Below are 15,722 nucleotides of genomic sequence, written 5' to 3'. Positions count from 1 at the left end.
TATAGTCTACGTAAATATTTACGTAGATTAAGACGGCCAAAAAGAAGGAACGCAAATGGCGGCAGCTGAAGCCGCCGCCATTTGCGCACGCAGTTTTTTTTTAAACCCACCCAACCGTGATAGACTACGTAAAGATTTACATAGCCTATCACGTCTTTTTTCCCCTTTTTTTTAAAACCTAGCCATGATAGGCTACGTAAATCTTTATGTAGCCTATCACGTCTTTTTTTTTTTTTTTTTACACAAGCCTGGAAATGGTGGTGGCGGCAGCCGGTCGGTAGACTGGCTGCCACCGCCGGAGCCACTGCCGCCCGGAAGATCCGCCCCAGGTGAGTCTCGTCCTGGGGGGGGTCTGTGGGGGGGCAGCAGGCCGTTCCGCCACAGAGTTCGGGGGGCCAAATGCACTGGCATTCAGCCTCACCGAGATCTGTGGCGGAATTCTCTGACATCCCTACCTACGGGTGGGCCACTGTAAAGACGGAGTGCTGCAATCCAAATGATTCTCAAGTCAACAAAATTGTATTAATCCTTAGTTGCCCCCTCCATCTATCCTTACATCAGATCAAATAAGGAAGGAGCTCAACAGTCTAAACAAGAATAAATTTATTTGAGATTGTTTAAAGATTTATTGATATACAAAATGTATACAGTTTTATATCTTTATGCACTATACCTTTCCTCCCCCAGCAACATAAACCACCATTTAAACAGCTATTGTGTTCGTGCCTTAATATTTGTATCTATAAGATACACTACAGAATTAAAAAATAATTACTGGGCGTTTATGGTGCCTTTCAATTAAAAATTACAATTAGTACCTATGTAACAAAAAAAAAGTTGCAGCATGAAACTTCAGTTGGACAACAGGTTCTTCTTGTTGAATATCCAACAAATTTGAGACAGGTAAATTACATTTTATTGGCATAAAGTTGCATTGCAATCTCCCGTACATTACATAATGTAAATCCGACCCTATTTCTTTTCTTTTAAATAAGTTCCATATATAACATAACATTAAAGGTGTTTTCACACAATATTAAATACAACTGAGGGGCCCCGTGTGAAGTTGCTTTGGGTGGTGTGGAAACCACAGCAGCAGCACAGCTCTTCCAGCACCACGAAGGCTGCTAGAAGGAGCCGGTCACATGGGAGGCGCCCAGTCTGCAGTTCCTTCCTACGCCACCACTGCTCCTGCTGGAAATGGTGGCAACAGTGGCTACGGCAAGGAGACCCAACAAGGACTCTCACCACATGGCCTGGGGCTTCTGTTGTCACCTGAACAGCTGGGAAGGTGCCACGCTGTAGCAGCTCTCGCACGGCCGCGGTAACATCAGAAGGGACCCTAAAATGTTCACGTGTACATTCAGCATTCATATACTGGTTTTAGGTGATCTTTGGAAGGCAACACTTCTGAAGCAGCCACTACGTCACAAGAAATAGCACTTCCCTAACACCTGTTCATTGTACAAGGCAACTTATCCAAGACCAGCTTCTATGCTATTTTGTTCCATTATATAAATGTGATTAGAACTCCCCCCCCCCATCTCTTGTGGCTTTACTACTATTTGACTGTGACTTGATAAAACTGAAATGTATCGCTTTAAAAAAGGGGGGAGGGGATTTCATTATGCATACTCCATCCCACGAGAACTGGCTCCACACTTCTGAGGATGAATCCTGATGCAGGAGAGAAACCATCACTTCTTGTTTGGAAACAGTAGTTCCTGCTCCCTGGGGCTCAGCTTACTGGCACTGATGTGGACAGATCCTTAGGAGCAGCCTCATTCCATTGGGCCACATAAAACATACATGGCACTGAGCAGAGAGAGCGTATCTAAGACACCCTGAGAAGCGTCAAAGAATCCTTCGGTATCTGCGAACAGAAGGTGTATGCGGGGTGGGCGGGAGAGCTCTCCCATTTCTCTAGGCAGATGACAGAAACCAGCTGCCAAAAAGCCCAAACACAATCTGCCTTAAAACCATCAAAACCAAAAACGTCATTTGGTCAAGGGCATATTGCACTACAGGATGAAGGGGGTAGGGGGGAAATGCCCTCCATGGACCAAGGTAAAATGTAAAGTTCTCCTTCTGCTAAAATGCCTGTTTAAAAAGCTATTTCATAAATACTTAATTTCATTCGACCTTAAAAAAAAGAAAAAGAATCACCACCTGCCAGCCACTCCTCCATAGGTGATCCCCACATTTTGCTAGGCCCCGCTAGAATGGGCCCGTTTTCTGTACCAAAGCCATCAAAACATGTCGGTCCTTATTCATGTGGCCTTTTTGTTTTGATGAAGTGTTCTAACAGATTACAGCGCAGGGAAAAGAAGGGCAAGAGAACCCTGTGACTTCTGCGAATGTTTTGTTACAGCCAGACAGCTGAGCATATTGTTACAGCATCACTTGACTGGAACTGGCTGAGTCAGATTCTTTGGTGCAGCTCCCAGGCTGAATGGTCAGTTCTGGAGAATCATCTTGAGGCAGCAGGATTTTATCAGGTGTGTAGTCATTTCTCTTCAAATCTGCAACCAAAAACAGAAAACCCAACCACCACAAAAATGGGGGAGGGAGGGAGGATGAATGTACATTTCGCAGCATGACAGCTTTTGATTCAAACTGAAGCTCCTCTCTAAAAACGGGGGGAGGGCATGTGTGGGTAGCCAAATGCAGCACACTGGGCTCTTCTCAGAGCAGCAACCTTAAGCTTTTCTGCCTGGTTCACAGTTGTCTGACAGGTATTACTGGGAGTGGAGGCAGGGAGGGGGACACTTGAGCTTAGGGTGGAGGCAAGGTGTCTGAACTGGGACAATGGAGTTTGCTGGCACGCTTGCCTCTGTAAAGCTGGCTTTTTGTGCTTGACTGAGGCAGGGACAATTTATCAACAGGCAGAGTAGGTCATGTGCCTACAGAGTTTTAAGAACCCCCAAATTGTTGAAAGACAGAAAAAACAATAGGCCTAATAAGTCAGCTAAGGCAATCCCTCTTAATAAATATTTATAATAATATAGTGGTACAGGAGAAACTCTTTGCTGATGGGTAGTTTTGTGTCTCCTTTTGTACAAAAGACATCTCCCTGGGATCAAAAGATTGCTCTCTGAGTTGACAGGGCAAGAGGGGATTTTCTTCTATGCTTTCCGTAAAGGGCCACTAAGGAGGGGATTATTTTATCTTCCTTGCAACAATATATTTAGGGCAAAAGGAACCTGTCCCACCAAACTTGCTACAGATCTTTAGTCCAGGAGCTCGGGGACACTGAAAAGGTGAAAGGGCTAGTCTTCCTTTCAGTGTGTGGTTGGGGAAGGTGATCTCTTGAGTTTCAGGAGCGACTTGGTCAGGTTCTTTCAAGCACCAAAGCTAACTGCACCATGGCCCAAGTGACCCAACAGAGTTCCAGAGTACTAAAATATGAAACTTTCAAGACATAAAAAGTAACAGTAAGTAAGCAGCAGAGAGAGAACGAGATAAGTTATTTTATATGGAGAGGATGCATTCTTAAGCCCAGAAAAAGTTTATTTCATCACCAGTGGAAACTACAAAAGACATGTTTTCTCCTTCAGACGGGGACTGCTATTTACCTGGAAGCTTAAGTTTCCTGCAGCATGAGTTGCAGTGGTGCTTAGCTCTGAAATTTTTGATGGCATCTTCTCCTAGATTCGCAGGACCAAATACCATATCATTTGACCTTTAAAATAAAGCATACATTAAAACTCTTGCAGCCAAACATGCAAAATTCCTTGTGTGGTCTTGACACCCCACAAGCTATGGGGGACCTTCTGTCTCTTTTCATGTTACCAATAGGAAAGAAATGAGGCTTTATAAAAGGGTACAAGGGAGCACTCCCACAAAGTGCCATGGTGATGGTTCCCAGTGTCAAGTTTACTGCTGCAGGCTCACCACTGCTTTAAAATTAGGGTGGTCTAAAGATCTAATCACAGATCTCTCCTCTGATTAATGGATGGGGCAAAAAAGGAAGGGGAAGCCTCTATGCATGCTACATATGTCCCCCTCCTTCCTCCATCATATGAAAAAGGAACTTTGTCCTGATTATTTATTTATTTGATTACCTTTTTTCTTCAGATTTTATCACAGAGGGATCAGTTAAATTTTCTCCAACACCTTTACAAGAAACAGAAAAGGTTACAAACGTGCAAAACCCTGAACCCTAATGGTCAACAACAGAATTATGAAGCCAGACGTTTCCCTTTCCAAACCAAGTAAATCTAACATTAAAAGGATAGAGAAAGGATACGTGTCATTTAAGCCTCCTTTATACCCTGTTGCAGAATGATACATTTTAATCTAGAGAGAAAAAGGTTTTCTTAAGGCAAGAGAGAAATGTTGAGTTAGGTACTTCCACAATCTGTGGTGGACAGAAAGTACTGGACACAATACATAATCATCATGATTCATTCATCCATGACAGTTCACTCACACCCCAGAAATGTGCATCTACGCAACTGGCTCTGAAACGGATTGTGAATTCACCGCTCGGAACCTCGGAAGACAGCCGCCTTACACGGAGGCAGACCACCGGTCCATCCAGCCCAGTATTGTCGGCACTGCCTGGCCGCAGCTCTCCAGGGTTTCAGGCAGGAATTTTTCCAGCCTACCTGGGATGCCAGAAATTGAACTTGGGCCTTCTGTGTGCAAAGCAGCTGCTCTGCCACTGAGCTAAGGGCCACTCTTCACCCCTTTCCCCACATACTCATGACCAATAGTAGTATATTCTGTATACAATCTTGAGAGATAACTGCTTATTTTCTTTTAATACACAGGAATGAGAGGAATGCATGTAATAGAAGACATTAAAATGCTCTTCTGTCGCATCTAATGTAATGAGAACTCAACTCAGTGACATTTGTTGAAGATCCAAATTGTGCATCTTACAGCCTTCTAGTGCAATGCTGACATTCCTTTGCACTCAAAGTTACTACAATCCACACACACATGTATACCCTTCTGTATCACATCCTTACTTGCCAGAGCCTCTGTTTACCTTGCAAATCAAGGACCAACAGTTCTCCTCGAGTATATTCGTATGTCCAGTGACTGAAGGCTAACATGACCTCCTCCAGCATGTTGGTTGGAATTATTTCATCTCCATTGTTGTTGTTGTACTTTCTGAACTCTCCAGTCATGCATTCCTCAACTGCAAACCACTGCCCAGCTGAGTGGCAATATAAGAGGAATACTTCCAAGAACCTTATGAGGAAACACATCAAAACGAGATAAGGTATGAGCAACTGATCTATTAAAAATTTTTGCATCAGCACATATGCACATTCCTTCGTGTCATTATTTCAGGGTTTCTTTTTAATGGCCAGATAAGTGCATCCAGTTGATTATTTATTATGTGTTTTATCCTGCCCTTCTTCAATGGAGATGATGATGGTGGGGTGCATGGTACCCTCTATTTTTTTCCTAACGCCCATGGCCATCCAGGAAGCTTCACGGCTGAGTAGGGTCTCCCCAGTCATAGCCTATCACTCTAGCAGCTACAGCACACTAGCTCATCACATCCCAATGAATGCCAAATGAACCAGCTGTGGTTCTTCCTTGGTCCCCAAGAACTCCCTGTTCTCGAACAGAGCACAAGCAGTGGAGGCTGGTGGCTCCGATGTCAGTGGGGTGGTGAATCTGCTCCGGGTTTCAGTCAGAACTCTAAAGGAGCTATGACTGGTTCTGACTGAAACCCGGAGCGGATTCACCACTACGCTGACATCGGAGCCACCAGCCTCCACTGAACATGAGTGAGTGTCTGTGCGAGAGAGCTTGTTTTTTGTTTATCTGAGGTCATTCCTTTGGAAACTTTAAAGAAAGCTACAAACCAATCTGCTTCTATCCCCCCTTTCTAATTATCTCTCTCTAGTCACCTAGTTCAGGAGTTTGTTTTGCCAGCCCAGTAGTCTTTTTTGCAAACCATTTGGTTCTTGACTATGATAAGTTTGAGAATAAATACAAAATTCCACGAACTTGTACAATAGCCCTGTGCTGGCATTCTAGTGGTTTGCCATATTTTAAAAGTCTATTTTCTGAGAAACCTGCTGTATATATGCATGGAATTTATTTGTGTGTGTGTGTGTGTGTGTGTCTGTGTGTGTAGTACACAAAAACAATATAAACAACAGATGGCAGCTATATATGGATCAATGCTATGACGTGTTCTGGGTGCACTCTGCACTAAAGAAAAACTGAATTCAGTATCAAGGTAATCCATATTCTGCATCCAGGAAGGAAAAAAAATCCTTAATTCTACAACATGTATAAATCAGGCTAATTAAGTAAAACTGCATATTCTCTTTTTTATTCTATAATTGTACTGTTTTACATAATATAGTCTGATATGTAGAATATCACAACTTTGCGTGACCGTTCATTCTAATGCCCCACTAATTCACACTGCAAAGGGCTGAGCATTGGTATCAGTGGATGTTGAAAGCCCCTCCCCACAAACTTCAAGCCTCATGAGAATGACTTCCGTTTACAGCCGCTAGTATTCCCCACATTACTGACACCCTGCCCGTGCAGCTTCAGCATTTTCACATGCATCTTAGCCATGTGGGAAAGCAGCGCTGAGAAGCAGATCCCATGAGGCAGGGTGTGAGAGAGACTGACTGACAGAAGAGGGCTGCTGAAGTATCCATAACTGTATAATATGTACAATACCGAGCTTGGACGAACCATTGTTCTGGCTTGGCATGGCTGTCCCTGCATTGTGGAGATGTACCTAGGGATATCGGGGAAATCTGCAATGGAATCAAATGACTTCAGATTTCTATGAATCTGACCCACCGATTCTGCATGGACCAGCTTTTCCCGAGTCACACAGATTCTGCAGACTTGTGGACCGTTTTTTTTTTTCCAGAATTGTATGCAAATTTAGTCATACAAAATATGTAAAATAAAAAAAAAACACTGCTGAAAATGCTCATTTCCCCCATTGGCTAAAGCATAAAAATGCACACTGTGGGGGGATTAAGACATTTTCACAAGTGTGACTTTGCACAATGCAACTTTGTGCAAATTGGGAAATTGGAAAAGATACGATTCCGCCAATGAGCCGACGATGGAACAAAAGGCACCTGACAATCCATGAAACACAGACAGAATGGATGTTACAAAATCCGTACATCACTATATGTACCTTGGAGAGTATGGAATAGATTTGGGCTTCATCTGATTGAAAGCAAATGTGAGCTTCTGTGCAGCTCTCTGCTGCTGAATTTCCTATGAGAAAAAAATTAAAAGTTTTTGTGGTAAAGGCAGACATCTGACAAAGGGAAGAGTGCCAGTAACTATATTAGTATCAGTCTCGTGCCATCCATGTACACAATGTTTTACAAAAAATAGGAAGATAGTCCCCTAACAATTTAGACGTCAACAGAGGAAGGAGAAGGAAATGGAGGCAGTGGTAAATAGGGGAAGGAAATGTCATTATTGCTGTTACATGTAGTTAGATTTAGTTATGCTAGGGTATGGGGACTAAGGAGTTGTGCCTAAGGGTTCACAGAAAAAAGTATGGGTTTTGAAAGTAGTAAGAGGTGGCATCTTGGAAGTATTCTGGTATACGGTCCTGTACATAGGGGGCATTAGGGGAGAAAGAATTATTATTAGAAAGAAGAGAGCCATTTGAGGAACCAGAAGACCTTTGGACAGTGATAGTCATGGGCGGAGATGTTTGGGAACTGGGATTTAAATATGAGAAATAAGGGGGGCAAAGCCATAGAGGGTTATGAAGGCAAGGATTAGAAACATGTGCAGGGCCCAGAAGCCAGTGTAGGGATTTAAGGAAGGTTATCACATGGCCTGAGTGGTGACAGAGGTGGATGATTTTGGCAGCAGAGTGCCGGACTGAGGTGAGAAAACAAATGTAAGACCAGAGTGGAGAAGACTGCAGTAGTCAAGGTAGCAGATAACCAGGACATGGACGAGAGTTTTTGCAGATGCGAAGGGCTGTATTTTTGTAACAATGTAAAGGGAGAAGCAATATGATTTGGCAATGGACTGAAGGGGGGGGGGGTCACAAAGGAAAAAGAAGAGTCAAAGAGAAAGTTGCAAAATGGTAACTTGGGGGTGCAATGAATATGGACTTGAGCACGCTCCGGGAGAGAGTGCAGGACAGGAAGGCCTGGTGTGCTATGGTCCATGGGGTCACGAAGAGTCGGACACGACTGAATGACTGAACAACAACAACAACTTGGGGGTGGAGTCAGATATAATTTGTTGGCTCAAGGGGCAGAGCCAATCATTTACAGCACCTCATGAGACACCGGGGTGACCTGCATGTACAAGTACAAATCTACATCTGAGATACTATGGATTAGGGATTCTAACAATGTGATTTAAAAGGAGTAAAGCTGCTTTGTTGTTGCCAAGGAACCCTTGCACATCTACTGCAAATCATCCAGAGATCTACCAGAAAGTAGATCCTGATCTATCTTCTGCACATCCCTAGTCTAGAGAACACACACACATATTATATTTAATAAGAGTGGAAGAAATATGCAATATTGATACATTTTCCGCTTTTTAGTAAAAATACAACTTACTCTTAAACAGAGATGTAATACTGTGTCTTCTTTGTAAATGCTTGACCAAGTATTGACAACTTCAGGGAGAAAGGATTTGATGATATAAAGGTGGCCTGATTTCAGTATATCATACTCTGACCAGGTGCAGGCCACTTTGAGGGCTCGCCGCAAGCCTCCTCCCATCTCCTCCTTGCTTAAGAATTCAATTTTGGCACAAAGACCCAACTGAGACCAGGAAGACATGCTGTTGTTCAAGATGTTTGGAGAGCTTTCTTCAAGACGATACACAGTGACTGGCTCACCTGTAATGTCACAGCACAAAGATGTGAATGCAGTTAAGCCTAGGACAATGTTGATTTCATAACCATTTATACTAGTGAATATCTTTTCTGACTGACCAACGAAAAGAGTGAATTTAACAACCCTTTTGACCCATTAATAAAGTGTAAATAATCAATTCTCCTGAATTAGATCATTAAATATTTTATACAACTCAATGCTCTGTGTTGGCTTGGGGATTTCCATTTTCTTTTGCTCAAAACTAGCAACAGAGTATTGTGGTACAATTAAGCAGTCTATAACTTCTGCTTCAAAGTTAACTAGAATTTTATCTGCACTGTAAAAGTGGGATCTCTTTCCATACCGAGGTCAGAATCTATAGCTGACCTTCCTGTCCTAGAAGTAATATACCTGGGCCAAACTTTTAGGGTACTTCTTACTGCTATGGCAGATGTAGGTAGACTATCTGTCTGGTGCCTTCCACATAAGCATTACAGTAAGCAAGTGAAGGTGCAATTTAGAGAGGCTATAATTTCTCCAGACCCACCTGTCTAAGAAGAAGAGTAATTTGACATATCAGTGGGCCACTCAACTTTGTCAATTTGGAAGGAAAACAAACAAGAACCCCCCCTCCCTGACGGACATGCCTGTGCACGTGCATGTGTGTATACACACACATGCCCAAGACAAACCTGTCAAAATGCTGTGCTCTAACCTAGATACTGTTAACATTGGATGTTGTATTAAACTGTGCTTTCCTTAAAATTCATGCAACTACTTTTAGAGTTTATTTTCACTGGGATGTTTTCATGACCGTCAGGCACAAGCAAATGAGTTGCTTGTAAAAGACTTACAGTGAAGTCAGCTTCAGTGTATGTTTCCCTAATCTATTCCCAGTATTTCTCTGGCTACCTGTGGCATATTTTAGATGCTGTGAAGAGATCAATCTTGTATAAGATTCACCATCAAGGAAATATCTTTCTGACATCTGAAAATAATTCCAGAGGCTACAATAAGCTTTCCACGTGCCTTCCTTATCAGAAGTGTACTATGTATTCACAAATAAGAGAGCTTTCTCAGTGGTAGCTCCCCAGCTTTGGAATGCCCTCCCTGAAGAGGTACATCTGATGCCAACTTTACAATCTTTTTTGTGCCTGGTTAAGACGTTTTTATTTACCTGTGCATTTTAATTTGCATAAATTCCTCTGTCTGCCTAATTTTTATTTGTTGTCTTTTATTATAGTTGCCTGATGTTAAGAGTCTTATTGGCTGGGTTCATGAAGAGAACCCATGGTTTGTTGTTGGGTTGTGAACTGTGGGTTGTTCGTGGTTAACAAATCATACTTTGTTAGTGTGGCTGGGTTCAGACAACACAACAGCCCATGTTTCAACAACAACCCACGGTTCAGCGACAACCTACCATCAGCCCATACTCAATCCTTGAGTGTGGGTTATCGTGTTGTGTGAACCCAGTCATTACATTGTATTATCTACATTGTTGTCCACCACCTTGGAATCTGATTTGATGATGGGTGGTATAGAACTATTTCAAATGTAACAAAATACATAATCTTACCTCTCGGAGGCACTGGAGTGAATGGTATGCTCTGTGACAACCTCATCAAGTTATTTCTTTCTACAGCTGTAGAAAACAGAGAAATTTGTTGCAGAAGACTATGCTTCAACTTTTCATTATGTCTCATAGCTTTAGGACACTGACCTGAGTAGTAGTACGTGGTATCCATGATGGGCTTAAAAGGAGAAGCAATACCTAAACAAAAAAGAAAAAAAAGACCAGGGCACTATTATTGTTGTTGTTGTTATTATTATTTACACACGCCCCATAATTAAGTCCTTAAAAATGTATCCTGTTTTTAAAAACAGGATAATGTTGAAAAATGAAGCAGTATTCTACATTCCAAATTTAATAAAATATTAACTGGTGGTTCCACAAGTGAATAATTTTTTTCCCCACATTTTTTTTTTTTTTTTGGTATATGAGAAAAGGGTCTTTCTAATGTGATGCTCAAAACACTGGAGGAGAACATAAGCACCAACAAAATGGAGTGAATTTGGCTTGGCTTGCCCCCAGTGAGTCATCTAATGATTGCAAACATAACGAGGATTACAGGTACTAAAATGCATACCAAAATGTCCACTAATATTATTATTTGCAACCAAGATATTTTCACATAGTATGTTACATTTATGGTAACATTGAAGCTATCAGAAATGTACTATTTTACCAACAGCTTACCATTCAAAGCATCTTCCTCAGAAGACCTGTAAGAGACAGAAATTCCACTGTTATTTGTACTTTTTGTATTTTACTACTCTCTACCCCATTGTTCTAGTCACTTTGCTCTGCGTGTAATATGAACTGATGGATACACCTTTTTCAATTACTATATACAAGCACTTTAGTTTAAATAAAGCAAACTGAGCAGAATTAGCATTCCTGTATGCTTTCACAGAAAAACATCAGAGCATTTCTTATGAATGTGCTGCCACTTTGCATTAGCAGTGCCAAAGTTAGGTTTGGGTCAGTTGTCTCCTATGTATAAATATTTCTATCTTGCCTGGCCTTTTTAAGATACACCATACTAATTACAACAAACAATAAGCATGCATAGCAGTCATATTCACTGGTTTACACTTTCTCTAGAAAATTGTTGCATTTTCATACATGTCCCTTTTGCTGTTATTTTTCCATTGTGCAGCCCAGAATAACCCTGTGTAGGTTTCAGAATGGAGAAGCCAGTTATCCCACATGCCCTCAGCAAAGATCACTAGTACGGGCTGAAAGAGCCCAGAGGGAAATATCAGCAAAATATGTACAGGCAAATTCTGGGGTGATGTTACAAAAGCTGGAGTGATGCTATAAAATTTCAAAAATGGAGTGCCCTCAATATTGTGGCCACACAATTTATGTGCACTAATAAAACAATCATAGGGTCACTGTTGTGGTAGCTAAAGGCATAGTAAAAAGAACAGTTTGAATAAACATGGGCAGTTTCCATACCGACAGAGACTTTACTTACATTTGATTGCTGTATGAAGGTCGACCTTGTAACCAATCCTGCAAGGAAAAACAATTATGGATCTATGTGCTACATAGCATAACTGCTGGATTTAGCAGCAATGTGTCATACTTTTGTAAGACCTCTACAGGACTCTGTCAAGGATTTAAATAGCAATGGGGTTTGTAAGTTCAAGGTGCTTCTCCAGCATTGCTTTGCTGGTCAAAAAGAAATCATCCAACTTGCTCACCCAAAGCGGATGGATGAAAAGACCATGAGTGCATCTATGTAGTAACTTCAGTAGCCTGACAGATCCTTGTCTTACCCAGAGCTCCTTCAGTGGTGTAGACTGCCTGCTTGAAATGACTCCTGACTGCAGTTCAGGCAGGCACGCAAGCATGGGTTTAGCACAAATGCGGCATGGATGATTTGTCCACGTGGTGGTGGTGTCAACATTCCATTACTACTCAAAAGGATGAAGTGAAGGTACAAACAGCTGCCATACAGATTAGGCTGTGATTTTCTCCTTGAAGATCTATTACAATACTTTCTTGCCCTGATCTGCACCTCTTCTCCTATAAAGATGAGAGCTGGAGAGGACAAATATGCCCAGCACATTTTTGGAGGCATTGCAAGAGGAGAAATATCTGTCAGTTTGGAGATCACCACCAGAGCAGGCTACAGTCTGCACTGAACTGCACTGATTACTGAAACCTGTCATGTACAGCTTTCTTATAGCCTCTAGTTTCTGCCCTTTAACAGTCAGAAAAACACAGCGGAAGTGTTAGTATTACTTTGTACTCACTGTGAGTAAGGCTGCCTTGGAATCTACCTGATGAGACTCTTCCACTGATGTTCTTCTGCTCTTATTGTGCGCTAAAAAATTGAGTTCACCATTAGGGCTGCCAGCTAATTAAATTCTTTTTAGTCAATCAATCTTTTGACTGATTACATTTAAATAAATTTGCATATCACCAATGCTTCAATACATGTGCCATTAATATATGAAAGACATAGTAATGTGAGAGAAACTGAAAACTTCATTATTTTATTTATTTATTTATTTCATTTCTATACCGCCCAATAGCTGAAGGTCTCTGGGCAGTTCCCAAAAATTAAAACCAAACAGCACACAATAAAACAATATAAAACATATAGAACGCTAAAACCACAGTATAGCAATACAACTAGCAGCAGTGCAGGGATTTAAAATACAGCTTTAAAACAGCAAAGCTAAAAGTCTAGAAAGCTAAAATGCTAAAATGCCTGGAGAAATAAAAAGGTCTTCACTTGGCACCAGAAAGAATACAGTGTAGGTGCCAGGCGAACATTAAAACAACTAGGGCCTGGATATAAAGACTCAGGTACTATGGATGTGGCAAAACGCTTCTGAAACCGAGGGGAGCTTCAAAAGTTTGTCCGTAATATGGTATTGGGAGTGTGCCATTTCAAAAGAAGAAAGGGGGGATTCTCTTTGCATATCCAAGGTCTTGGGCACACTTGAATAACTTCTTTGGTTATCAGTCATTAGAAGGAAAAGCTGTCCTTACAGTATTATAATATAAACATTAAAAAAAAACTTTCTTGTTTTCTTTTTCATTCCCTATTACAGTAACCCAACAGAACCAAAATACTTACACTGAACATCAGAACCAAAACAGTGTCAAAATATAAAGAACTGTGATAGACATTAGCTTAGTGTGGGTGGCTTTTTAAAAAGGATTGAGAGCTAAGCAAACTCTCCCTGAACTGAGGCAGTGTGCCAGTGAACAGCAGATGCCAAGGACAAAGGACAAAAACGGGGAATAGCCATCAACTTCATGCCGTTTGTGAGCCCCCCAGAGGCTTCTAGCTGGCCATTACTGGAAATAAAGTGTTGGACTATTCATGTCTTTGGTCTGATCCAACAAAATGTTTTTGTTTTTTTTAACAAAGAAGGGTGTCCTCAACTCCCAGCTGTACCAGTTTATATTTCTCTCCACCAATCAACCAATAGCTTTAACTGACTGATGAAGGAACAACTATATGTTACATGTACTTCTAAAATACTTTTTAGGGATGGTTTTTGCTTTTAACACAGCTGCTACTGATGCAATCTGAAGAGGAGAGCATAGGAACGCAGGAACCTACCTTATACTGACCTAAAACAGGCCATGGGTTATGTGAGGGTTGTTTAACCCTTGCACAACCCACCCTCACCAGGTTTGGACAACACGACAAGCCATGGTTGCAGCTTGAATATTCAAAATGGCCACCTGCATGTGTCACAGCCCATGGTGGCTTATATAAGCTATGGTGAGCTGTGGGATGAACTGGCCTACTGAGTCAAACCATTGGTCCATCTAACTCAGTGTTGTCAACAATGACTGGCAGCAGCTCTCTGGGGTTTCAGGCAGGGGACTTTCTAGCCCTACCTAGAGATGCCAGGGACTGAAGCAGGGACCTTCTGCATGCAAAGCATGTGCTGTACCACTGAACTACAGACCCTCCCTAACTGGTGCAGGGTAAGAAGGGATCCTTAATCTCCCCCGCTCCCAAACTAAAAATGGTCCTCACCAAGCTGCATTGGCAAGAGAAGACATGACTACTGGCATCCTTCCACCAGCAGGGATAAAAGCAACTTGCTAGTGGGAGTGATATTTTCAGCAGGAAAATGGTATAAGGGAAAGAAAGGGTTAAGAAGTCTCTCCCCATTCCCCCCCCCGCCCCACTGTTCTTCCCCTTCAAATTGTAGTCACAAAGGTGGAATTTTGTAAAACAAAGTCTGTAAAAGACAGTAGAGGGCAGGATGGAGGAGAAAGAAACCACTGAGAGTCAACAAAAGCAATGAGGGGGAAGAAAAAATATTTTCGAATGAGGACAGTTTCAACCCTACTTTGAAGAATAGAATCAGAGAAACCGTAACTAGAAATGTTTCAGAGAAACTTGTATTTTATGAATTGCTGTATATTAGTACCAATTTATAAAATTCAGAGATTAAAAACTAAAGTGTTTACGATACTTACTTTGCTCTGAGCGTGCTGCTAACGAGCTTCTATGATAGTCAGTAAAGCCACCACATGAACTAACATGCCTCAGGTTGCCTTCTGTATTACTACTGCCCTATGTATTAAACAGATAACAATGTTATCGTTCACTACTCTACTATAATATTTGTTTTGTGTCACCACTTGGTAGGTGTTATACAATACTTTATGAGGGGCTAACTACCCTTGCTCTCAGAAGTGACATATGAACGTTACTACCTACGATATTGGATGCAATGCTGAACAGCCAGAATTCAAAAGTCAAAGTTTTACCTGACCCTTTGTGGTCTCCATGCATTCCAAAATGACTTTTTTGAAGTCTTCCTGTTGCTCCTACAAAAGTTAGTTATAAAGGTCTTTTTAAAATTTAGGTTTGTATTGAAGTGGCTTAAAAGTCTTAAGCATTCCAGTCACTTTTCAGGAATAAAAATTAAGGAACTTCAATTTTCCTACAAGTGATATCTCTGGACTCGGACATCAAGTTGAAATATTTCAAAACTGGCATTTCCAGATCATAGCCCTAATCTAGAGGTTCCTTATTTGTGTTCTGTTAGGCATGTGGAATGCTCCATGAGCAAGAGCTCCTTCACCTCCTCTGCTATGTTGGGGCAGTTCTGCACACACAAGGTTGTAGAATACACTGTTTCAGAGATGAGGCTATGACAGTGGGAACTCCAGATGCACACCAGGATTGTTCCTATGCTGCACTGGCTCTATTATTAAAACTGGGCATAGAATTGGTGCCTCCCCAAGGAAAGTGGAAACATATGGAACTTGCCATGGAAAACCGCCTCCCCAACTTGCCAGAGAAAGGTCAAAGAAGTTGTCTGTCCAAGCTAGGACTGCCTACTCTGTCTGGCAGCAGC

At 41.6% G+C, this 15,722-nt stretch overlaps 1 protein-coding gene across 1 annotated transcript in view; it reads right to left on the bottom strand.

The window, feature by feature from the left end:
* Window positions 1-588: 588 nt before the first annotated feature.
* The window catches only part of TRPM7 (transient receptor potential cation channel subfamily M member 7), a 107,999-nt gene continuing 92,865 nt past the window's right edge, over window positions 589-15,722 (bottom strand). The window contains exons 28-40 of the mRNA XM_084817192.1: window positions 15,130-15,189; window positions 14,836-14,932; window positions 12,636-12,706; window positions 11,852-11,889; window positions 11,068-11,093; window positions 10,531-10,581; window positions 10,387-10,452; window positions 8,550-8,833; window positions 7,145-7,227; window positions 4,997-5,202; window positions 4,065-4,116; window positions 3,576-3,682; window positions 589-2,522 (exon numbers count right to left, since the gene is read on the bottom strand). Coding sequence (XP_084673318.1) covers window positions 2,392-2,522; window positions 3,576-3,682; window positions 4,065-4,116; window positions 4,997-5,202; window positions 7,145-7,227; window positions 8,550-8,833; window positions 10,387-10,452; window positions 10,531-10,581; window positions 11,068-11,093; window positions 11,852-11,889; window positions 12,636-12,706; window positions 14,836-14,932; window positions 15,130-15,189 — 1,272 coding nt within the window. The 3' untranslated portion in view covers window positions 589-2,391. The remainder of the gene's footprint in view (window positions 2,523-3,575; window positions 3,683-4,064; window positions 4,117-4,996; window positions 5,203-7,144; window positions 7,228-8,549; window positions 8,834-10,386; window positions 10,453-10,530; window positions 10,582-11,067; window positions 11,094-11,851; window positions 11,890-12,635; window positions 12,707-14,835; window positions 14,933-15,129; window positions 15,190-15,722) is intronic.

This window comes from Heloderma suspectum, chromosome 11, assembly GCF_057233095.1.
Source record: "Heloderma suspectum isolate Gila_16-S chromosome 11, 16-S_ref, whole genome shotgun sequence".
NCBI lineage: Eukaryota > Metazoa > Chordata > Lepidosauria > Squamata > Helodermatidae > Heloderma > Heloderma suspectum.
This window is presented reverse-complemented; position numbering and strand designations above follow the sequence as displayed.